General features: G+C 56.2%; 1 protein-coding gene across 1 annotated transcript; it reads left to right on the top strand.

Moving 5' to 3' along the window:
• Window positions 1-422: 422 nt before the first annotated feature.
• Window positions 423-18046, top strand: CDCP2 (CUB domain containing protein 2). The gene is made up of 7 exons (XM_036445170.2): window positions 423-550; window positions 4314-4661; window positions 7597-7932; window positions 8931-9284; window positions 12629-12807; window positions 16489-16824; window positions 17451-18046. Exons 1-6 carry the CDS (start codon window positions 472-474, stop codon window positions 16813-16815), a joined length of 1623 nt encoding a protein of 540 aa, XP_036301063.2. The 5' UTR covers window positions 423-471; the 3' UTR covers window positions 16816-16824; window positions 17451-18046.
• Window positions 18047-24190: the final 6144 nt, after the last annotated feature.

The raw sequence follows: 24190 nt of genomic DNA, 5'->3' as shown, positions 1-24190 counted from the left end.
CGACCACCCGCCATGTGCTTAACATTTCATTTCCACCACCAGCCTATTGGCAGGGCTGAATGGTCCCCCTGGACAGAGGCGTAAGACCGAGGCCTAGAGGAGTGAGATGGTTTGTTCCAGGTCCCCCAGCCAGTTAGGGGCTGTTCTGGGACGGACAGGAGTCTGTCTAGCCCCAGACTCAGGCCCCTTCTCCACCACCCAGCTCCCTTCCAGCCCCGCCAGCTTCCCTTCCCCAGCAGCCGGCCGCCCGGGGCCGGACAGATCTCAGAACGTGTAAACCGGGCGACACCAGATCCGTCACCTCAGGGTGGAGTGAAGGAAGCACCCGGGAATCAGGTTACTAATTCGAGGCGCCGATGAATTATTCACCCCGCCATTAACTTGAAGGCCCTTCCAGTCTCACCTCACTTTCCCCTGCTCCGGACCCTGTGCTCCTGGCCCACAGACGTGTGGGGGGTCCCAGGTGGGGAGATGCTGGCCGAGCTGGGGTCCTGTCTGCTGCTGGCAGTGGCTCTGCTGGGCCCAGGCCCCAGGGCCCGAGCCATGAAAGGTAGGAGCTCCTGGCGACAGGCCAGGATGGGAGCAGGGGAGAGCAGTGGGCAGGCAGCAGCGGGGGTCCCGGGAGGTTTCTGTGGGGGGTTGGGGGGAGGGCAGGAAGCAGGGGACCCTTTGGGAAGTTGGCTGAGTTGGGAATGCATTCGCTTCTGAGGTGGGGGAAGAGAGAACTTACTGAGCGCCTGCTATGGGCTGGATGCTTTCCATTTGTGATTGCATTTAATCTTCACAACAGACTCCAAGGTGGGTGTTAGTCCCCCGTGTTACAGGTGAAAAAACCCGAGGGCGAGAGAGGTTACGTAGCCTGTCTGAGGCCGCCCGGCCGCCACGGCGAAGGGAATGGCTCAGAGAACTGCTGCCACCGGTTGTGGCTGGAAGGGGTCTTCGTTCCGCCCCCGAGAGCCTGCTGTCCTCCCCCTGCCGACCCAGTGAAATCAAAGTTCCTTGTGGCCGTCAGCTCCCTGCAGCATGGCTCCGGTTTCCACAGAATTTCCAGCTGCCCCAGGGTCACACCCCTCCGGAGAGGCCTCACCCTGGCGGCTCTCACCCGAGGCTCCTCTGCCTGGAGGGTCCCTTTTGTCTGTCCCACCTTAGAGCATCTGGCTCCTCCATCAGTCGAAGGTCAAACACCACCTCCTCCAGGAACCTTCCCAGGTCCCTTCATCCTCCTCAGACGCTCCCTCCTTCGGGCTCTCTGAGCCCTCTGCCCGCACCCCAGCCCAGGCCACTGTGCCCTTAGCCCCTCGAGTGCTGTGTGGGGGTCTGGGGAGTGACAGCGATATCATTTCAAGGGGTGTGCATGCGTTTGGGGCTCAGCAAACCACCGCTGGAGCCTCATTGTCTGCAGGCTCACAGGGGTGGGGAGGGGTGGAAGGGGTGGGGCAGGGCGGGGTGGGGGGGGACTCAGGAAGGAAACATAACTTTCCAGTCACCTCGTGGGTGACACCAGGTGTCTCACTTCATGCCTGGGGAGTGGGAGGAGCTGGCTGGCCCCATTCTCCAGGACCCAGGCTTTGGTGGCCTTGGGTGACCTTGAGGGTCAGGGTGCCTGGCTGGGTCCCTCCTGGTGGTGCCAGGGCCTCCTGGGCCATAGAAGTTCTGCGTCAACTCTGCCACGGCTTTTCCTGTCCTGTGGGACGGCTGGAGAAGGACAAGGACAGCTACCAGACAGACTCCCTCTGTCCCCACCATACAGGCAGGAAGCAGACAGCGTTCCCGCCCTGGCCTGACCCCGCGGCCAGGCAGGGGGCAGGGGGTGTGGCCGGTGTGCATACCGCAGCCCTGCATGGCTTTGTGCCTCACTGCCTGAAGCGACCCAGCCAGGGAGGTGCCCTTCTCCCCATTTTACAGACACACGACTGAGGCTCAGAAGCGATGGTGGTCTGAGCCTTTGCTCATGCCATTCCCTCTCTCCAAACCTTCCGAACAAACATACCTTCTCGTTTTTCCTAGTCAAACTCAGATACCACCTCCTCTGTGAATCTTGTCCCCCCTCTAAGAGTGCTGGCCGCAGCAAGGCTGGCCCCCCGCCCCCGGGCCCCAGTGTGGCCAGAGCACAATCACGCTGCAGGACTTGGTCTCATTTGCTTGGCTTTCCCCCTCCCATTCCCCACCTCCCACTGTGAGCCCCCAGGGAGGGCCCATTGGGAATCGGCACAGTCCTGGGACAGGACACATGCTCCGTGAGGGTGTCTTCTCTTACAGGAACTTTTTATTTTAAAAAAAAAAAAAAGTCTTATTGATTGAGAGAGAGAGAGGTAATTATTTCGTTAAGGTTTACAAAATTACGTTTTCTTAGCGTGGCCTTTCTTTCTGCAGTCAAGCTATAAATCACAGTGTACCTTCATCGGCTGTTTGGCTATCCCAAAACACAGTCCACAACAGGAAAGGCAAAGTAGATGCTTAATTCTTTCTCTAAATATTAATTTTTTAAAAAAATGAGTTTATGCCCCAGCAACCACTAAAGGAAATCAGTGAGTTTCTTTTTGATTTCTTTAGCATTGTATTATGAATGCATGAATGTTTACGTATTTACTGTGTTTCCATCCACCGCAATCATTACTCTCTTTTGATGCTCAAATTGTACCCTGTGCAGCCAGTGGAGCCCTGCAGGTAGGCATCTTTAGACACAATCCCGGCAGACTCCAGAAGCTTCTCTGCTTTCTGGTGTGACAAGATGTCCCGAGTGTATTGTGTGTATTTCCTGTCCTGGAGCCATGGTTCTCTAAGGAGCCCCGCTTCATTCTCTGGACATAATAACCGTAATCTATGGCAGAGGGTGCAAAATATGGCTGTCACATTGTTTCTTTTAGGCCTTTTTAGTGAACAGAACCCAAAAATGATTTTTTAGAAATAAAAAAAATTCTAAAAAGAAGTTTAAAAAAATCTTAAATTCATACTATGTTTTCAATTCAAATGAAGGACCACAGGGTTTTACTTAATTTTTATATTTGTCACTATCACACCGAAGCCTTCATTGCTGTCGACATCAGCATACTTGCTCTATTTCAATATATAAAATGCAGTGTCAGTATTTACTATTATTCCAAATAGTTAGTCTGCTGAATAGACTTTATGATTTCTTTGTGGTTTTGTTCTTGGATCTATTCCACCAGGAATGTACAGTCGAAATAGTCTTTCAAAGTCATGCGGCAGTCATTTTTCTCCATGTGACTGTGCCTTCAACTAGATATATAGTTAAATTTTTTGGTTTGGGATAGTTAAGGGTTACTTAAATATTTTTTTATAATTTAAAAATTATATGAATATTATTCATAATTATATAGTCAAAATGATAGAACAACTTGCAGGTAAAGAGTTCCAGCAGTCATGCCTGTTTCCTCTTTCCCCTGACAGAGAATAACTCATTTCCTTCCATTGTTTTCTTTTTAAAACTATAAGCAAATATGTACATAAAAGAAAATGCTTTTGCTCAGACCAGTGTGCTCAGCGGTTAGAGCGTGGGCCTGTGCACCAGATTGTCTTGGGGTCAATTCCTGGTCAAAGGCATGTATTTGGGTTGCAGGTCTAATCCCCACCCCAGGTCAGGGCCTGTGTGTGAGATAACCAATCGATGTGTCTCTGTCACATCAATGTTTCTCTCTCTCCTCTCTCTCTCTCTCTCTCTCTCTCTCCCCCCCCCCCCCCCCCATTCCATTCGCTCTAAAACTCAATGGAAAAAATTTCCTCACTCCTCGGGTGAGGATTTAAAAAAAGAATATACTTTATAGCATTATAATAGGTTGTGCACATTTTCAAATAGGGTGAGGGTGAGGGATTATTATTTCTTTAAATTTTTAAATTCCCTCCTGCACTTGTCCAGGGCTTAACACATGGCCTTATTTTATCTAAAGTTATTGGCTCACCCTGACACCGTCTCCTTTCCCTGCCTTTTCTCCGTAGCACTTACTGGTATAACTATTTAATGTACTCTGTATTTTGCTTATTATGTTTGTTGTCTGTCTTCCCCACCAAATATAAACTCCATGAAGGCAGGAATTTCATCTGTTTTGTTCTTGCTATAACCCCAGCAACTAGAACAATGCCTAGCACTCAAATAACATTTGTTGAATGAATAAATATGCTTTATACATACTTGAATAAATAAACAAATGCACAACTACATGAATGAATGAATGAATTAACTTAGGACCATGCCCCCGTGCTCCTTCATCCCACCCCGATAACCCGACTTTGCCGCTGGGCCCACCACCGAGACCCCAGTGCTGACTCTGAGCCATTCTTCCCTCTTACCCCAGGTGTCAAATGTGGGGGAGTGCTCTCAGCACCTTCTGGAAACTTCTCCAGCCCCAACTTCCCCGGACTCTACCCCTACAACACGGAGTGCAGCTGGCTGATCGTGGTGGCCGAGGGCTCCTCCGTACTCCTCACCTTCCACGCCTTTGACCTGGAGTACCACGACACCTGCGGCTTCGACTTCCTGGAGATCTACAACGGGGCCGCGGGGGACCAGGGCAACCTGCTGGGGCGGTTCTGCGGCCAGGTGCCCCCGCCACCCTTCACCTCCTCCTGGCATATCCTGTCGGTCATCTTCCACTCGGACAAGCACGTGGCCAGCCGTGGCTTTTCCGCAGGCTACCAGAAAGGCAAGGGGGCCTTGGCGGTGCGGAGGGCGGGCCTGCGGTGGAGGCGGGGGAAGGCTTGCAGGGGCTGGCATCTTGGCGGGGAGGCTGCTCCGGAATCCTGATGACCCTGCTCTCGTGGCTCATGGGGCAAAGGCAGCCTCCGTTTGCAGTCTCTGTAGTTGTGGGTTCCCATCTTCCTGTTCCTGGGAGCCCCTGGGTCTCTCTGTGCTCAGGACGCAGCCTCACGAGCTCATCCCGTTCTTATCCATATATATATATGGATAAGATATATATATATATATATATATATATATATATATATATATAAGTTATTTATATATATATAAATAACCTCTTTTCTTTTTTTTCTTAAGCATATTTTATTAATTTTTTACAGAAAGGAAGAGAAAGGAATAGAGAGTTAGAAACATTGATGAGAGAGAATCATTGATCAGCTGCCTCTTGCAGAGAGAATCATTGAACAGCTGCCTCTTGCACACCCCCTACTGGGGATGTCCCCGCAACCAAGATACATGCCCTTGGCCAGAATCTAACCTGGGACCCTTGAGTCTGCAGGCCTGACACTCTATCCACTGAGCCAAACCAGTTCCCACCATTCTTATCCTTCTTATCCCTGCCCTGGCATTCAGGCACAGGAGGGCGCCATGCTGTCACTGCTGTGGGCCCCTCTGATTCACATTCACGTGACCCACCCACCTCCCAAGTCCTCCGACGGAGGGGCACAGGGTCTGTGTGGACCTGGTGTGCTCTCCCTCCCAAAGCCTTTCCGAACTCGCGTCTCCTACTAGCATCTGGGTCCCGACCCCTCCCTCCTTCCACTGCTGCCTGCAGTCCCCGAGGGAGGCAGAGGCCTGGCTCTCCTGGCTGCTCTCCCTGACTCAGCCGCCTGCCTGAGGCTCCTCTCACAAACACCCCCTGCCTCCTCCCAAGGCCAAAGCCAAAGCCTTCTTCCTGGGAGCTGGAGCGCTAGGCCACCGAGGCTCCCGCACACAGTCCGCCAACGGCAGCGGGGGCAGGTGGGCCCAGCTCTCTCTGGCTTCAGAGGCAGAGAACTGTAGGTGCTAAAACACAAGAAATCACAGGCTGATTTAATAGCAGTTTTGGAACCTTAGACCCTTAGATTTTTAGGATGTTTAGATATCCAAGTCATAATACCAAGGGCAGTGTGTTCCAGCCTTCTTTAAAGCAGTGGTCCCCTTTTATCAGATGGAATCTTCTGTTAATCCCTGACAGAGATAAAGGCGGCATTTTAGTGTGTGCATTTATTTTGTAAGCTCCTATTTTTAACATTTCCTTATTATAAGCCCATCACTGAAGACGAAAGTCAATATGTGTGGCCTCCAGTGAGTTAAATTTTTACATGTGAGACGTTACTGTGGACTCTGCCTTCCACAGCATTAAAACATGGTTTGAATACAGCGTGAGGATGAGATTCGCACCAGATGCCTGGAGAGCGATGCTCCCGGCGGCCACTGGGGAGCCCCGAGCACAAGTGCCAAGTCTCCTAAGGTGTTTCCCTTGGAAGGGATCAGAGATTGTCAGACCTGCCCTCTCATTTCACAAACAACACATCTGAGTCCAGAGAGAGACCTCCAAGGTCACACAGCTCAGAAGGGAAGTCCTTAGCGGCCCAGCACAGTCCCAGGAAATACACCCGAGTGTGCACTCCCTGCTGGTGGCCCCAGCTAGTCCCAGCATTCATCATCAACCACCTCCTGGTTATACTGGTCACAATACACCTTTTCAGGCTCTGCATGAATCCGAGCCCAGTGGATCAGGCTGGGCAGGTCTTACGATTGCTAATGTTCCCATGAGGCTCAGAGAGGCCGAGTGACCTGCCCAGGGTCACACAGCTAATAGGAGCCAGCATTGGGAGGACACCTGTCTCCAGACTTCAAGCCTCTCTCTACTTCGTCAGATCCTCTGTCTGAGCCTCCGTTTCCTCACCTGTTAGGGAGGCTTAATAGCATTTCTGAACTCAGGCACCTCAGCCTCTGCACCCCCCTGGCCTGGCAGGAGGGGACAGTGAACATCACAAGGTCATGTGCACAGGCTCTGCCATCAGTCAGACCCCGTTGTCCACGTTACCAGATCTGCTGTCAGGGCCCCGCCCACGTCCCTCGGGCCTTGTCACTTTAATGACCCCTGCCAACCTCCTCGTCTCTTTGCTTGAGGGCTTTCTCTGAAGCCCCGCTGGTCACCTGTACCCCAGCACCCCGGCCTGGATCCCCGGGAGTGGGTGTATGAGCGCCCCACTTCCCTAGTCTTAGGCGACATCACTCTGAGGTGAATGCTTTGCGGGGTTCCCCACAGGGCTCCGCCGCTGGCTTGGCAACGCCTGTCAGTGGCCGCCTCCCCTCCCCTCCCCTTCCCTTCCCTTTGGTGTCCCTCACGCCCTCACCCCCACCCGGGCACCCGTGTCTCCCACACAAACTCACTGAGCTCAAATCCTGTCTCAGAGCCCAGGTGAACCCAAACTCACATGGTAAGTTACTTAACTTCCTGGGGTTCCATCTTCTTCTTCTTTTTTAAATTTCTTTATTGATTAAGGTGTTACATATGTGTCCTTATTCCCCCATTAACCCCCCCACCCCCCACCCCCTTCACTCATGCCCTCATCCCCTGTTGTCTGTGTCCATCGGTTGGGCTTCTGTGCATGCGTACAAGTCCTCTGGTTGATCTTCCATCTTCTTGACTGTAAGATGGGACGCTAACCCTAACCCCGCACCCCCCACAGCATAGGGTTATTTATGGTGACGTTTACAAAGGCGGTGTGGGCGCCAAGGCCTGGCCTGTGCCTGCCACTTGGCGAGTGCCCCGTGGGTGGTGACGAGGTGCCCAGGCCTGAGGGGGTGGCACGTTGGGGCGCGGGGTTCCCTTGGGAGGGGATCCGCGGGGAAGGAGGAAGCTTGGTTCACCACGGGCTCGCTCACAGATGCGTGCGGCGGCGTCCTGACGGGCCTGTCGGGGGTCCTCACCAGCCCCGGGTACCCCGACCACTACCCCAACGACGCGGAGTGCCGCTGGGTGATCCGGGCCGCCGGCCCCGCCACCGTCAAGCTGGTGTTCGCAGACTTCCAGGTGGAGGGCAGCGCCGAGTGCGCCTACGACTACGTGGCGGTGCTGGGGGCGCCGGGGCCCGCCCGCGGGCACCGCTTCTGCGGAGGCGCCCGGCCCCCCGCCCTGGTGTCCCGGGGCTTCGAGCTGCAGGTGGTCTTCAAGTCCGACTTCAACATCGGAGGCCGGGGCTTCAAGGCCTACTTCTTCTCAGGTAGGAGGGCCTGGGCGGCCCGGACCCCTGTGCGCGCCGGGGCCCGCGTCCCCGCATGCGTGCGGGCAGAGGGGGCACCGGACCCTGTCCGGGCTCCGTGCTTTCTGCCCTCTCGCCGCCTGGAAGGCTCTCGCACGGCCTTTCCTGCCCAGCCAACGCCGAGGCGTGAACACGCCACCTCCTCGGTGAAGCCTTCCTGGTCCCCCCAGAATCAACCCAAGGGTTAGCACTGCTCTCACACACTGCTGCTGGGTGTGGTTTGCCTGCTGATCTCCCCTGCCTGACCGGGAGCCCCTCTGGGCTTGTCTTTGCACCTGCCACGTGGCAGGCATTCAATGAACTGTTGGTACGAGTGAGCGAATGAACCCTTGGGTGTGCGCCCTCCACAGGAGGAGATGGAAAAGGAAACAGACCGTGACAGACAGCTCACTGTGACCTCTGCTATGTAACAGGAAGAATCACGGAGGGCAGCCTGGAAGCGGGGAGAATTGGGCAGACGGGGGGAGAGAATTAGACAGTGCTCTGAAGGAGTCAGCCAGAGGCAGAAGGAAGGGAAGGGGGCTCCAAGCTGAGGGATCTGCCTGTGCACAGGCATGGAGGACAGGGAGGGCTCGCTGTGCGTGCAGTACTAGCTGTGTGTGAGGCCGGAAGGTGGGGTGGGTGAGGGGCAGTGAGGAAAGGGGCCAGGTCCGATCGTGAACCACAGGGTCACGTCCAAGTCCGGACTCCACTCTGAGGACGGTCATAGGGCCTGTGTTTGAATTCCTATCAGAGCCAGCACTCCTGAAGGGGAGCTTCAATAGGAGTGAGAGTCCGGCTTTCAGCTGGCCTCGGGCTAGCACCGGCTTTGGGATGGATTGCCTGGTTTGCCCTGGAGCCCACAATCCGCCACGGTGCTGCTGGGACCACGATAGTGACTGTTGCTCCAACGGCGGCTGCTGCCGTAAGTGACAGTCTCCATCCTTCTCACCATGGCTCCTTCTGCCCGCTCCTCCCAGGGGAATGCCAGGAGGTGTACACAGCCGTGCGGGGCAACTTCTCCAGCCCCCACTACCCCAGCGCCTACCCCAACAACGTGCGCTGCCACTGGACCATCCGCCTGCCTCCCGGCTACCGGGTCAAGCTGTTCTTCCTGGACCTGGAATTGGAGGGGCCCAACAGCCTCACCAAGACCTGCGACTTCGACCACCTGGCGGCCTTCGACGGGGCCAGCGAGGAGGCGCCCCTGCTGGGGCGCTGGTGCGGCCGCCACCTGCCCCCGCCCGTCACCTCCAGCCGCAACCAGCTCCTGCTCCTGCTCCACGCCGACCGCAGCGCCTCCCGCAGGGGCTTCTCCGTGGCCTACATTGGAGGTCAGCGGGGTGCAGGGGGCGGGGGGGGGGCGGGAGGAGAAGGCGAGACTGGGGGTTCCAGGTCTTCGCAGCCTCCTTCCTCCATCCCACAAACTGGCTTCCCCATCCTCTTCCCGGGCCCCCCACCGCCAGCGCCTCCTCTGGGACCTCTGAGCCTGCACCAGTGTGGCCCGGGCTGATTGCCACTATTGCAGGGACCTGCCCTTCCAGCTCCCAGCCCTGCAGTCTCTCCTCCCTTCTCACCCGGCTCTTCCCTCTCCATCTGGCCTCTCTTGATCTTGATCCTCTAGCCCAGTGGGTCGGCAAAGTGTTTGGTCAACGGAGCCAAATATCACAACGATTGAAATTCCTTTTGAGAGCCAAATTTTTTAAACTTTAAACTGTCTAGGTAGGTGCATTGTCATTAACTTAATTGGGGGTACTCCTAAGCTGGCCTTTGCTAAAAGCTCAAGGGGCCAAAGAGCCACATGTGGCTCGCGAGCCGCAGTTTGCCGACCACTGCTCTAGCCAGAGGTAATATGAAATATGGTAATATTATTTATGGTAAACAACTGGTGTAACCACATAGAAGCCGACCAGCCTTGCTTGTGTCCGAAGTCCTGAGTGACCGTGGCTTGAACAGATGGCTTTTGTTTTCATCCCAGAACAAGTCTGGAGTCAGGCAGCTTCTGTGCTGGTTCAGGGACTCCCCCTGTCCCAGCTCCTCTGGAGCCTCTTGGCCTCGGTTCTGCAAAATGGCTGCCACAGCTCTGGGCCTCACATCCCTGTTCAAGGCTGGAAGGGGGTAGGCGAGGTGCCGGCCACCAATGTCCTTTTATCAGGAAAGCAAAACCATTCTCAGAAGCCGCCAAAGGATCTCTTCTTGGTCTCACTGGTTTGACCTTGGTCAGGTGGCCATGCCTGGCGGCAGAGGAGGCTGGGAACCACTCAGCGTTCCCAGCCTCCAAAGTGCCCGTGAGATTTGCCAGCTGACAGCGTTCACCACCACGCCCCTCTTCTCAGCGGGCTCCCCTGGGCCATGGGTCCCGGACCCACTCTGCCCTCCGCCTGACCGGCGGGAGCTCTTGGCTGTGCGGGTGTGGACACGAAGGTGCAGAGAGAGGACAGGACCTCAGTGCGGCCGCGTGGGCCGAGAGCGGCACAGCCGAGACCAGAAATCACTCCCCTGCCTCCCTGCGTGGCTGGGCCGGGCCCCGGGGAGGGGCCCACAGCTGGGCTCAGACAGACCAGGGTCAGCATCCAAATGCTGCCCCTCACTGACCACCCGCCTGCCTCGGGGCTCCTCTGTAAAAGGGGCTGATGGATGCCCGGACGTCAGCCGTTAGGATGAAATGCGGTGACACAGGTCACAGAGCCTGGCTGGGAGGGCAGCCGTGCCGAAGGTGGATTTCTTTCTCCTGTGCCTCAGGCCTGCTCTTCATGGGAAAGAGCTCTCCTCTCTCCTCACCTCAGGTGCCAGGGGGGTTGGTGGGTGGAAACAGCAGAGCTGCAGCCGACAGTAGCGGAGAAGTGAGCTGGGCAGACCCACCCTCTCTGGGCCTCGGTCAGCTCCACCCTGAGCTGGGAGAAGGGAACTGTCCCCGGTTAGAGGGATCCCTTCTCAGACTGTACTCTGGAGAGCCAGGAGCCACGGGCTTTGCCACCGCCTGCTGGCAAGTCACTCTCTCTCAGGGGGGCCCTGGGGGTGAGGGTCTCAGTTTCCCCACCTGTAACATGAGGACATTGGCTGGAGGACCTTTGCAGTCCCTTTGGGCTCTGGCCTGGGTCCACTCCTAGCTCTGTGAGATCTCAGAGAAGTCCCTTCTCCTTCGGGTGCCTCTGGAGACTGTGTGTGTGTGTGTGGGGGGGGGGGGGCGGGCAGCAGTAATCCTGGCTCCTGTTCAGGGGCAGGAGCCCCCCTCTCACCCCACCTCACCCCCACTCCCTCCCGGGTCTGGTGGGAGCCCGGGGTCAGACGGGGGCACTCGTGCTGGGCAAGGCGCCAGATGTGGCCCAGGCTGCCGGCGGCCTCCGGGATAGAGGACGGCCCAGCATCAATCAGAGGTGACACACAGTTCAGCGCCACCGCGATCATCGCGGGAGACGGCGGCCCATAAATCCCCGACGGCCCAGACACCAGAGGCTGAAATATGTCTGAGGCATTTCCGGAAGAGGCGCAGAGAGTTCCAGGCCTCTCCTGCCAGCTCCTTCCCTTCCGCCCACCAGTCACCCCCTTCCCTCCCCCTACACGCGCGCGCACACACACACACACACACACACACTCACACACGCACACACATTCACGCACGCATGCACGTGCTTGCACAGACCCAGCCCTTGAGCCGCACCGTCGTGGCTGGGAGGGGGCAGGGGGTCCCGGGGAGGGTGAAGACTCAGGGCCTCTGAATCCTGCAGGCTGGATGGTTAAGCTCCCAACTGAACCACAGCAAACACTTCGCCTCTCAGAGCCTCGCCTCTCAGAGCTGTGGGGAGGGGGGTTCGTCACAGTCACCTCCGGGGGTCGTCCTCATGCTGAGAGTGAGGCTTCTTCACCACCGTTCCCAGCCCCACACTCCGCTCCGTCATTATTCTTGGCCTGGCTTGCCCGCTGACCACGCAGACACTTAGTGTATTTTACATATTTATTGTCCCCTGGCAGGGCCACGGTGTACGCTCCTAGTGGGGAGGGATATTCAGCTGGGCATTCTCCTCCATTTCTGTATCTATTGTGCTTAGATTAGTGCCTGCACATAGTAGGTCCTCAATCAATATTTGTTAACCAATAAATGAATTGCCGGACACATGGCAAAGTGATCAGCAAGCAGTAGCTTTTATTATGATGAAGAATATGCATTTGTTCACGCACGCACTCACTCACTCACTCACTCACTCACTCATTCAGCATTCACTGCGCTTGCCAAGCTCTGGGTGAGGCTCAGTGGACACCGAGATGCAGGCCTGCATCTGTCTGATGGGTGGGCAGCTTGTCTGATGGAGTTACACGGAGTGATGATGCATCTACCAGGGGTCCTCAAACTTTTTAAGGTGGGGGCCAGATCACGGTCCCTCAGAGAGCTGGAGGGCCGGACTATATGAACTACTAATTCCTACTGTAACACCTCGGCTGCGCTCACTGCCCAAAAAACCTGGCGGGCCGGATCAGACTCCTCTGAGGGCCACATGTGGCCTGCAGGCCGTAGTTTGAAGACGCCTGTAAGACCTTCCCCATAGGACTGCATAGAACTCCCCCCTGAGGGCTCTCCCTCACCGTTCTCCTGTTCACCCCCCGGGGGTGGGAGCTAGGGGGCGGAGGGGAGTCAGGCTGCCTGCCCCTACTGCCTCCAGCTCCTTCCTCCTGTCCCCAGTTGTGCCCATGAACGTGAGCTGCTCCCGCATGGACTTCCAGATCCTGATCTCCACGCAGGCGCTGGCCCCGCTGGGGCGGACCCAGGTCTACCTGGGCAGCCGGCGCTGTGCGGCCCAGGAGGTGGACGGCACCTTCCGGATCCAGGCCCGCTTCGACACCTGCGGCACCGAGTCTCAGGTAGGGGCTGGAGAGGGGCGGGTGGGCGGGCCCAGGTGCTCTGACAGCCATTCCTGAGGATGCAGCTTCTCCTCCGGCTAAAGTGACTGAACAAGTCTGGGGACCAAATCAGCCCCTTGGGCTTTACTGCAGCAAACATGCTCTGTGGAGACACAACAAAGAGCTCAAATAAGGGCGACAGAGAAGGGGGGCTCACTGCACAGCCCGCACCAACCAAAAGCCCCCATTGGAGGTCCCTCCCACAGGCCACCTGGTCCTCGCCCCTCCTCAGGCAGAGCTATGGGAGCCCTGCCGCCCCCTGCCGCCCTTCCCCCAGCCCCATGAGCCAGTCCTCCCCGGGCTCCACAAAACAAAAGGGCCCTTCAAGTTCCAGGACCCACCTCCCTCCAGAGGCAGTGAGGCTTGCAAATGAGTTTTTTCTACCAGCCTTGTACTTTGGAAACCTTACACCCAGGCTTGGGCCTCTGAGTCGAGGAGCAGTGCCCCGGGCACCCTGGGTGTCTGCATTCTCAGGGACAGGTCAGGTGGGGAGAGGGGGAGAGGGAACAGTGGCCTCTCTCAGGGCGGCCCCCAGCCTTGGCATCTGGGGACTTGCCAGAAATCACATGCTTTCCAGCAAACCATGCTCCCACCCCCAACATTAGCCGAATATAAGCCTCCGGCCCCTCCGGCCCACCCCTGCTCCCCCCACCTCCCAGCAGCCACAGCTTTGATCTGAGAGAAGGAGGGGGCTGGAGGGGCGGTAGTGTTGGCGGCTAAGATAATCTGCCCATACCCCAGTCTGTGACCTAAGTCCCCCAGGGCTTTCTTTGGGGCAGAACATGTCCCACAGAACCATGAGATGATGAAGACAAGGAATCATAAAACAAGAAATCCTGTAGTCTAGGGGGAGGAGCTCACAGAGACTCTGAGTCATGGAACTGGCACCAGAACTTGGCACTTGGGAATCACAGAGCCTTGGAGTCACAGAACCTCGGAGTGGATATCACGGAGACAGAAGGAGAGAAGCTGAGTCTCGCCGATGCTTAGTGTCACACTTTGAGGGCCTAGATGGAGAGAAGCAGGCTCCACCCTGAGCGGCTCTCAGGTGTGTGGCTCTCAGGCCCGGAGCCACGGCAGCCTTTCTGGGCATCGCAGACAGCACCTCGGACTTGATTTCATCACTGCAACGTCTCCCGTGGTCTCTCCTCCTCAGCCTCTCACTCATCACTGTGTGATTTTTTCCCACCTCCCTGATGCAGATTCACTTCGACCCTTTGACTGGTCCCTCCCCTCTCAGGTCTTTTTTCTTGCTCCGCACCCCGATTGTTATGAAAACCCAGGACAGCATCCTCCTCAGAGGGCGTGGTGGCTGCCAGGCCGAGGGCACAAGTGCCAGGGCTCCTCAGGGACCTGGACCCGGGGCCTCTGGGAAACCACTGTTGGGAGGGACCCTCAAGGTCACCTGGTCAACAACACTCCCTCCTCCGAAGCGTCCGGAGATGGGACTCTCACACTGCTCGCTCCGCTTGAGCAGCTTTGGTGTTTAGAAGCCTCGTCTCAGAGATGCCGCCCCTGGGCAGGGGCAGTTGGGCAACCTGAAGAGGGTTCGGCTGCTGCAGATTTCGGGAGGGTGGGAGTGAGCAGCCCCACCCACCCCTGCTCCACTGCAGACCACATAGTCTGCCCATCTAAATACTGCCCCTGGCTGAGGTCAGTTTGGCTCAGTGGTAGAGTGTCCGTCTGCGGACTGAAAGGTCCCAGGTTCGATTCCGGTCAAGGGCATGTACATTGGTTGTGGGCACATCCCCGGTAGGGGGTGTGCAAGAGGCAGCTGGTCGATGTTTCTCTCTCATCGACGTCTCTAGCTCTTTATCTCTCTCCCTTCCTCTCTGTGAAAAATCAATAAAAATATATTTAATAAATAAATAAATAAATAAATAAATAAATAAATACTGCCCCTGGCCCCGCTCAGTGGCTGAGCATCGACCTATGAACCAGGAGGTTGAGTTTCCATTCCTGGTGGGGGAGGGGGTGCGCGCAGAGGGGGGCGTGCGGGAGGCTGCCGATCAATAATCCCCTCTCATCATAGTTGTTTCTCCTTCTCTCTCTCCCTCTCTCTTCTTCTCTGAAATCAATAAAAACATGTTTAAAAATAAATAAATAAACACTGCCTCCCAGTCCCCGCCTGAACACTTCACCATCTCAGGGCAGCTAGACTCCTGTCTTCCCCACCCGTGGGGGTTGGGAGGACAGCAGCGTGCCAGACCTCACACCTCACTCCTCAATGGCTCCTCCCAGCCTCAAGGTGGTGCCACTTTGGTCGCCAGGGACTCCACAGCAGGGACATAATTGCTGCAGACACACGTGGGAGAGAGATTCCAGGAGGAAGGTCACGTAATAGCAGGAACAGAGCTTCCCCCTGGGAGGCAGGCGCCTTGGCCTCCAGACCGAGGTCCTGGCACTGCTGCCTTTGCCAGGCCCCGGTCCTCACATCTGTAAATGGCCGAGGGAGGGAGAGTAAACTGTGTGGTCCCATGTTCTGATGAAGGATCGGGCAGATCTGGGTGAGAATGTGTTCCCTGTCACTTGTGTGCTGTGCGGCTACAGACAAGGGGTTTGATCTCAGGGCCTCGGTGTCCTCATCTGTAAAGTGGGGACATTAATGATACCAGCAAGACAGGCCCAGAGCAGCCAGGCCCGGAGCAGCAGCAGCCAGGCCCAGAGCAGCCAGGCCCAGAGCAGCAGCAGCCAGGCCCAGAGCAGCAGCAGCCAGGCCCGGAGCAGCATCCAGGCCCAGAGCAGCCGGGCCCGGAGTGTTGTAGGGTTGAACCCTGGGTTCAAAATGAAAGGAAAGAAGGAGCAATGCAGCCAATTTGGGTGCCAGAGTGTTAGGTCCGTCATCACAATGGACTCAGAGAAGCTCCTGTGTCCCTTCACCCAAAGGGACTGAGAGTTGCCCAGACGACAGCAAAGGGGGAGAAGAAAACTGAGAGCTACGCAAGGGACTGAGGTGCCAACATGGAGTCATCTGAAGAAATTAAAGACTGAAGTGGAAGCTACTTCTTTAATCATGTTCCTGCTCATGCTAGCATCTGTTAGCTTCCAGTCTTCTGCAAAGTCTTGTGCAGCAAGTCCAAGGACTCTGAGTAAATCTACACCAGCAACAAAAGAGACTCATTTAGTAGCTAAAAATATTAATATGTCCATAATTCTGATTCCTCATTTTGTTGTTTTGCATTGGCACTGTTGTTATTATTTAATAGCCAGAGTTTTGCTCTTGACATTCAAGTTTTGAAAATAACATGTATGTAATTTAGTTTAAAATATATATATAAAAAAATAATAAAAAGGAAGAAAAGAAATGATACCAGCAAGAGAGGATTGTGAGAATTCAATGAGAGAATGTCCTTAGGTTACAAAGCCTGGAGCATGGCAGGTGTCCCCGTGGTTATGTCACTATCTGTGAAGCCAGAGCACATACCGGGCCCTGCCATCTGACACTGTCCTTCCAGACACCTCACAGAGAACTTCTACAGGAGGGGACACGGAGGCTCATGCGGGAAGCGAGTCGGTGACCAAGCTGGGACTAGGGCCTGGGCTCCTGGGTTCTGCCCCCTTGGTACCGAGTCCCCACATGTGTAGGGGCACGGGGTCAGTTCTGGGCCCCTTCAGTGTGAGTGACCCCTTGTGACCCCACAGAGGAGGAACAACACTTCGGTGATCGTCAGCACGCTGTACATCGACTTCTCGGCCGGCGGGCGGGAGGACGTGCACCAGTACGAGGTCCTCTGTGAGCCCCGGCGCAAGGAGGCCTCTGTCCGCCTGCTGTCCGGCTCCGACTGGCTGGGGCCCTACGCCGCCACGGCCGAGCACCTGCAGGAAGCGCCCCCCGCGGACGAGGCGGAGGCACTGCCGGGCCCTGCAGCCCTGGTGGCCCAGGACACCAGCGACATGGTCTTCCTGGGCCTGTGCATCCTGGCTGGAGTCCTCATGGTCATGGCCATCGTGGTGCTGATGCTGCTGTGAGCAGGCAAGGTAGGGACCTGGCGCCTGGCCTCCCCGGGGCAGCCTGGGAACCCTACGACAGGGGCGGGACCGGGCCTCATGACTCATTGGTGACTGTGCGCAAGTTACAGCCCCTCTCTGAGCCTGAGTTTCCTAAGGACCACCCCTCTGCCATGCTTATCTCACCCACCCCTCTGCCATGCTTATCTCACAGGGCTGGCAGGAGGCTCAGAGAAGAGCGTGAATGGCAAAGAGCTTTGTGAACTACAGCATGGCACGCATGTGTATGCAACTGCCGTTGTCAATTTTAAAAATATAGGCCTGTGTGTGACTGTCGCTAGAGACACGGTGGATAACGCTGACTGGTCCTGTAACTTGTAAGAGTATTTCACCATCTAGCAGGGGTCCTCAAACTTTTTAAAGTGGGGGCCAGATCACGGTCCCTCAGAGAGCTGGAGGGCCGGACTATATGAACTACTAATTCCTACTGTAACACCTCGGCTGCGCTCACTGCCCGAAAAACCTGGCGGGCCGGATCAGACTCCTCTGCGGGCCGCATGTGGCCCGCGGGCCGTAGTTTGAAGACGCCTGATAGGGGTACATATAAGGGCATCTCTTATTTTTCCAACTAATCACCCATCCCAACCCTTCATTAGCAGGAAGTGCAGCATCCGTGCAGGAGCCTCCACTCTCCCGAACTGACCCAAGAACCCTGAGGACTTCGTCTAACGCAGCCCAGTCCCGCCTCCAACTCCACAACACAGAGCGGGAGCAGAAGCCCCAGCTAGCACTCTCATTTCCCGCCCTGCCACATGCATGGTGTTCCTGCTGAAGACTGACTGTGTGCCCATGGTGTTCCTGCTGAAGACTGACTGTGCGCATCCTGGCGGGTGCCTGCCCACCGAGGTGGCGATGCTCTGCTGGGTCAGACCCACACTGTGCTCCGTAGTGAGGCTGGAGGCCAGGGACTGGTGTGGTGCTGACGTTTTTCCTAAAATAGCTTGTGATCCTTGACTGAAACGCTGATTGAAGTCCCGTGTGTCTCTGTCCTCCTCACCCCTGATGCTGAGCTTTGGTCACAAACCACCCTTCCCCTGCAGATGAGTCCTCGTGGAGCCCTCTGGGCCTTCTCCTGCCATTGGACTTCACTCTGAGCTACTCCAGTGTACTCAGAGCTGCTCCAGTCCCCTCACAGTTTTCTAAGTTTCACCACGGGAGCAAGGGGCTGGGTCCCGGTGAGAAGACCTGAGGAACTGACACATACCTTCTCAGAGCTCCTCATACCAAGAAGTGGAGTAGTCTTGTTAATGAAAAAGAAATTTAAAAATGCATTTATAAGACAACACTTTCCCTTGTTCACCTTTGTATTTGCATAATAAGCCATTCCATTACGTCCGCCCACAATAACAAATCTGCACGTTTGACCATGCTGACCACGGATCCCAGTTTAAAAAACTGGAGTCCAATTGCAATTCCTTCAACAGCCCAGCAAGCATCCACTGGTTTCCAGTTTTGTGACAGGCTCCAGGCACACAACAGTCAACACATCAAGAAAGCCGCTGCTCCAAGGTGCTTATGGGTGGGTAGAAAAATTGGGATGGGGAGGGCAGGTGCCTGGGTAACTTGCAGAGACAAGAACTAGAGAGCTGTAACCGGTTTGGCTCAGTGGATAGAACTGTCAGCCTGTGGACTGGGGGGTCGCGGGTTCGATTCCGGTCAGGGTGCCTTGGTTGCAGGCAAATCCCCAGTGGGGGTTGTGCAGGAGGCAGCTGGTCAATGTTTCTCTCTCATTGATGTTTCTGGCTCTCTATCCCCCTCCTTTCCTCTCTGTAAAAAATCAATAAAATATAGTTAAAAAACAAAACAAAAACAAAAACAAAAAACTAGAGAGAAGAGAACCATCAATGGAAGAAATGAAGGGAAAGAGTTGCCTAGACATTAGGAGCACTGAGTTCAAGGTCAAGCTTTTTTTTATTAATTGTGTGAGCCTTGGCAAGACACTCTGATTCTATGAGCCTTGATATCTCCACTCGCAAAATACAGAGAAGACAGCCTGCTGTGAGGATGCAGCAAGGGGATGCACTGGGGAGGTCTGTCGGGGGCACATGGGGTCATGAATATGCCGGCGGGAGAGAGCCTTGATTACCGCCCGGTATTGGAACAGAGCCCCTCCCTCAGGCCCTCCCACCCACCTTCTCACTCTCAGCCCCCTCCAGCCCCGGAGCCAAGCTGCGGTCACCAGCCTGCATTTGTGAACACTTCCCAAACCACCTGGGTCTCAGTTTCCCTGTCTGGGAAGGCCTGGGCACACGCCAGATGCTCTCTGTGGGTGACCCCCAGGTTCTGCCTTCCAGAACCCATGGGGTACAGCTGGTGGGACCTGGGACTGGGGGGTCCGACTGGCCTTGTCCCTGTCATGCGGGGGAAGCAATAGCTCAGCCTGTGCAGAGCCTGGCTGTCGGAGCTGAGCGTGTGGCTGTGTGGGGGACATGCACACGGGGGAAAGTTGGGGCCCCCCTGTACTCTCAGCCGCCAGTCTTCAAGGGCCGCTCACGGAGGCCAGACCGCCTGAGGTAAACCCAGACCACCAGGGCTCCACTACTTGCTAGCTATGTCACCGTGGGCAAGGTAGCTCACCTCTGTAATAACAACGCCTCCTCGTCAGTTCCCTGTGGGGCTTAAGCGAGATCATGCACAGCGGCGCCCAGGACGGATGCAACAAACTTTACCTCTGACCACGCAAAAGCCTAGCCTGGAAACCCCAAGTTCTTGGTCCAGCTGCCCCGCTGACTTGCTGTGTGTCCTGGGGAGAGCCCATTCCCTTCTCTGGCCTCATTTCCCCTATTTTTAAAAGGCGAGAAGCATCATTATCGCCTCCAGCACTGTCACTGCCACAGCTACCACCTCCTAAGCCCCCGCTATGTGGCCGGTGTTTAAGATGTGTCTGCCATCTCACTCGCTTAACCTAATTGTGAGGCCAACATACATGCGTTGCCCCCATTTTACAGATTAGGAAACTGGGGTTTGGGGAGGGAAAGGGCTGTGCCCAAGATAACATGGCTATGAAAAGCTGAAGCTGGTCTGAGCGGGGCCGCTGTGCAGAGAGCCAGGGTCCTCTTGGGACCCCAGGCCAAGGCTCTCAGACATCACAGCTGTGTCTGGTCGGGGAAGCGCTGGGATGGCTGGGAGGGAGAGGGTGGCTTTATCCGCAGGAACGTGCCCAGGTACCGCCATTCCCTGCCCTCCAGGCAGCCGGCGTGCTGATCATCCTGTGTGAGCCGCAGGAAATTACAGTCTTTGTGACAGCACAGTGCCTATTAGAAATGAGAGGTCTGAGATGATACCCATTAGCCTGCACGCCCCGGCCCTGTTTGAGTGTCTGTGAGCATGGCTCAGCTTTCCCGCTCACCTGCCAATTTCCCCTTTTCAGAGAGGGGACGGGGGGGGGGAGGGGGGCTGTTTAAAGAGCCAGGTTGGACCCCAGCTCCCTCCTCATCGTCTCTGTGGCCTTGGGACATGCCTCCCCCCAGCTGGGAGCTCGGGTCCCCCTTCCAGCCTGTCTCTGAGGGCCAATGCTGCGGATGAGGAAGTCCTTGGTAAATGGAGGTGCCGGCCCTTGGAAAACACCTTCACGGCTGCTGGTCAGACAGCCCTGGGCTCGTCTCCAGCTCTTTCCCTGACTCTGTGTGACTGTGGGCAGGTTGCTCAAGCTCTCTGAGCCTCAGTTTCTCTGTGTGTGGAAGGGGGACAGAAAGACTCTCCTCCTCGGGTCATTGTGAGAACATGCGGAGAGCACCCCACACGGGACCTTCAGGAAGTGGTTGGCTGGCAGGCTGGGCCTGAGGAGTCCTCCAATCCCAGAGCTGGAAGGGGCCTGACAAGAAAGCAAGTCCCATGCCGAGACCGGTTTGGCTCAATAGATAAGAGCGTCGACTTGGGGACTGAAAGGTCCCGGGTTCAATTCCGGTCAAGGGCATGTACCTTGGTTGCAGGCATATCCCCAGTGGGAGGTGTGCAGGAGGCAGCTGATCGATGACTCTCTCTCATCGATGTTTCTAACTCTCTATCTCTCTCCCTTCCTCTCTGTACAAAATCAATAAAATATATTAAAAAAAAAAAAAAAAAAAGAAAGCAAGTCCCCACCCAGGGCCTCTGAGTCCCCCCACACTCAGCCTGCCCAGCCCCTGCTCTCCAGTAGCCGGAAGCTGTTCCCACCCAGCCTGTCTGCTGGTCCCTCTCGGAGGGACCAGTGTCCGACCGGGCTCCCTCACATCCTTCTCGGCCACAGGCCCTGAACACGCAGTGCCACACCACACCTGTCCTTCGCTCCGTGTGGGCTTATTTCTGTCCTAGCACCTGTCACCGTCGGAAATGGTGGGCGGCTGTGTTCGCTTTTGCCCCCTCACGCCTGCTCCCCTCTGTGAGGGCAGTGTTCCCCTCCTCCCCCCGCCCCCACCAGAGCCTGCACACCAGCCTTCCTTGCGTGTGGATGAATGAGTGAGCAAGCCCGTGGATGAACTTGATGCAGTTCCATTCATTCAGCCCTACGTGTGTGGCATTAGGGACTTTGGTGCACTTGGAGTTGAGGACATTTCCCAGTGTCTTCTCTGAATGAGGGAAGCCCTGTGTCCTGGCTTCAGAACAAAGATACCCGCTGGTCCAAGAAGTTCAAGTGGCTACTCTTTTCTGTCAGTGAGTCTCCCAGGGCAGCCCCCATTTGGAAAGGCCCTCGATCTGTCCGCACCATGCCCTGTTGGGAGTACACCAGCCGACAGTGAGCTGAACCCGGGCCAAATGGGGGAAGTGACCGTGATTTGTCAATCCACCAGATTTCTCCTCTGCGAGGAGGCCCTTCCCAGCACCCTGCATGAGCCAGGCCCCGGGAGGGATGGGCGCAGCGGGTGTCGGGAGTTGGGCTTGAGGGGGCTCCTGTTGGCTCTGCCACTCGCTTTCCACAGCCTCTCCACTCGGTTTCCTCATTTGCAAACTGGAAATCAAAGTTGGAACGCTTATTGCAATTTGCTCAGTGCCAGACATTTTTCTAGATGTTTTTGCATTTGATTTCTCCTTTAATTTTTCTAAACAGCTATTATTATTCCTTCTGAGGAACAGCAGAGGTGGGATTCAGTAGGGTTGTCTGAAGAGCCCAGGCCTTAGAGTACATCCGCGAGAGGAGCTGATGAGAGAAGAGAGAACAACTGTCAGTCACATGTGTAGCTGTAACAAGATGCCTGTTAGGTTGACTATCGGACTCTTCAGCCTGGCGTTGTTCTCAGAATCTACGCACTTCCCATGGATTAGTTCCCATAATCCCTGTGGTGCTGTTGTGAGGTGGGTTCTGTTGTGAGTCCCATTTCACAGATGAGGCACCAAGAAGGTGGGTAACTTGCTGGAATTCACAGCTAATACCCTGTTTCCCCGAAAATAAGACAGTGTCTTATATTAATTTTTTCTCCCAAAGTTGCGCTAGGTCTTATTTTCAGGGGATGTCTTATCTTTCCATGCGCTAGGTCTTATTTTCGGAGGATGTCTTATTTTCGGGGAAACACGGTAGCTCTTGGAAACTGTCCCAGGCACTTCATCTGCATCAGCTTGTGTAGGCCCCACAACAGGGCAGCCAAGCAGAGGTTGTGTGTCTCACCCACAGTCACGCTGTTCGTTAGCGGCGTAGCCAGGTCTCAAACCGGGTGGTCTGATTCAGAGTCCCTGCTCTACCCAGCAGCTCTGACCTGTCCAGGCACAGTGTCTAGTGCCTGGACAGGTCACGAACTTGGTAAGCACTGACCACTCCCAGTGTGAGGCTGCCAGAGGTCCCCAGGGGCCCCCCAAATCGTTGCTGCATTGCTATTGCCTTGTCAGGGCTTATGGCTGCTCCTGGGGAGCCTTCTGGGAACCCATGGTCTCCCTGGCCTGTTCTGCCCACATGGACACTGGCACACACAATACAGGAGTCAGGTCCAGCTGCTGGGCACTGAGCCTCAGGCCACTCAGGGCCACTCCCAGCTGCCCTCTACAGCCAAAGACGCCCCCGTCTGGCTTCCCTCCTGGAAGATCGAGGACTCACTGCCCTCTGCTAGCTTCCTTCCAGCCCGCCCAGTGTCCAGGAGCAGCGGGGGCCTCCGGGAAGGCTGCTGGGCCGGCTACCTCAGCGCCCTGACCCCACCTAGGCCAGGCTGCAGCTTGGGGGCCGCACTGCACAGTCTCCCGTGGAGTCCCTGGCAGCGATGGGGGATGGGAGCAGTAGCTCCCGGCATGCTGGCGCCTCACCCACTCCCGTCCTCACAGCCACCCCACTTCACAGATGAGAAAGCTGAGGCTCAGCCAGGCCGAGGGGCTTACCACACACCACCCAACTGGTAAGTGGTGGAGCGGCGACTTGAGCCCAGCTCCTGGGGGCTCTTTTCATGAAACCAAAGCCACATAGATTCTCCCGAGGGTGCCCTGCTCTTGGAGGGTATTTGTTCGTGGCTGGAGTGCCTGGCCCCGAACCGATGGTGATGGGAGACAGTGACAATGTAAGTGGTGTGGGTCGTCCTCCCATAAGCCCACGTGACACGAAGTGGGTGAGAAGGATGGTCAGAGGAGCACCAAGGCTGCCTGGAGGCAGGGGGTCCCCTGGAGGTGGCGATGGGGGCGGGTCCTGGGGGTGAGCAGACATTGAACAGGCCATTCGAGGGGAAAGAGGGAGGGAGGGACGGAGGGCATTTCAGGCAGGGCACCGTTGGAGATTAGGGGTTTGGGAAGCTCGGAGGAACCTCAAGTTCACCACAGAGTGGGGCGAGAGAGTGGAGGTGCCAGGGCCAGAAAGGCAGGTGGGGACAGGGTTGTCCGGAGACTTCCCGGGTAGCGGCCATGACAGCTCTTGGTCCCCATTTGGTGTCCCCAGGCATCCTCTGCTGTATAAGGGGCTCCCCAAATCACAAACCCTGTGCGCTGGCTTTTCAGCTGAAGCCCCAGAGAAGGTGATGGGTCAAAGGCCACCCAGAAGAGCCAGAATCACACACGTCCCCCGACTCCAAGGCACACTCTCCCTGCCGCACAATCTCATTGCCCTGTCTCCTTCCTGGGGGGCAGCCCAGGTCCCCCACCCTGGGAATTCCCCTGGCGACCGTGCTGCCTGGGTCCCGCTCACATCACCGGGCCAGGGAGTTTCCCGTCTTTGACATCAAACACAAGCAAACTCCAGACAGAAGCTGCCCCAAGCGGACCTCCAGGTACATGCGGCCTGGGCCCACGGTGCACACGCCTTGGGCTCCTTGCCAGGAGAGGTCAGGAAGCTGTTCCAATGAGAACTCCCCTGGGCAGGCGCCCAGCTGGTTACAGTTTGCAAAGGGCTTTCCCCAAACACCTGCCCTTTGATCCTCACACCTGTCCTGAGAAGCAGGTGTCACCCACT

Source organism: Pipistrellus kuhlii, unplaced genomic scaffold (assembly GCF_014108245.1).
Source record: "Pipistrellus kuhlii isolate mPipKuh1 unplaced genomic scaffold, mPipKuh1.p scaffold_m20_p_2, whole genome shotgun sequence".
Lineage (NCBI taxonomy): Eukaryota > Metazoa > Chordata > Mammalia > Chiroptera > Vespertilionidae > Pipistrellus > Pipistrellus kuhlii.
This window is presented reverse-complemented; position numbering and strand designations above follow the sequence as displayed.

What these genes read in the sequence shown, in the direction of transcription:
- CDCP2 (XM_036445170.2), top strand. Translation starts at nt 472, where the DNA reads ATGCTGGCCGAGCTGGGGTCCTGTCTGCTGCTGGCAGTGGCTCTGCTG. An exon ending in TTCCGCAGGCTACCAGAAAG is followed by an intron (nt 4,662 to 7,596) that starts GCAAGGGGGCCT and finishes GCTCGCTCACAG; the next exon opens with ATGCGTGCGGCGGCGTCCTG. An exon ending in CAAGGCCTACTTCTTCTCAG is followed by an intron (nt 7,933 to 8,930) that starts GTAGGAGGGCCT and finishes CGCTCCTCCCAG; the next exon opens with GGGAATGCCAGGAGGTGTAC.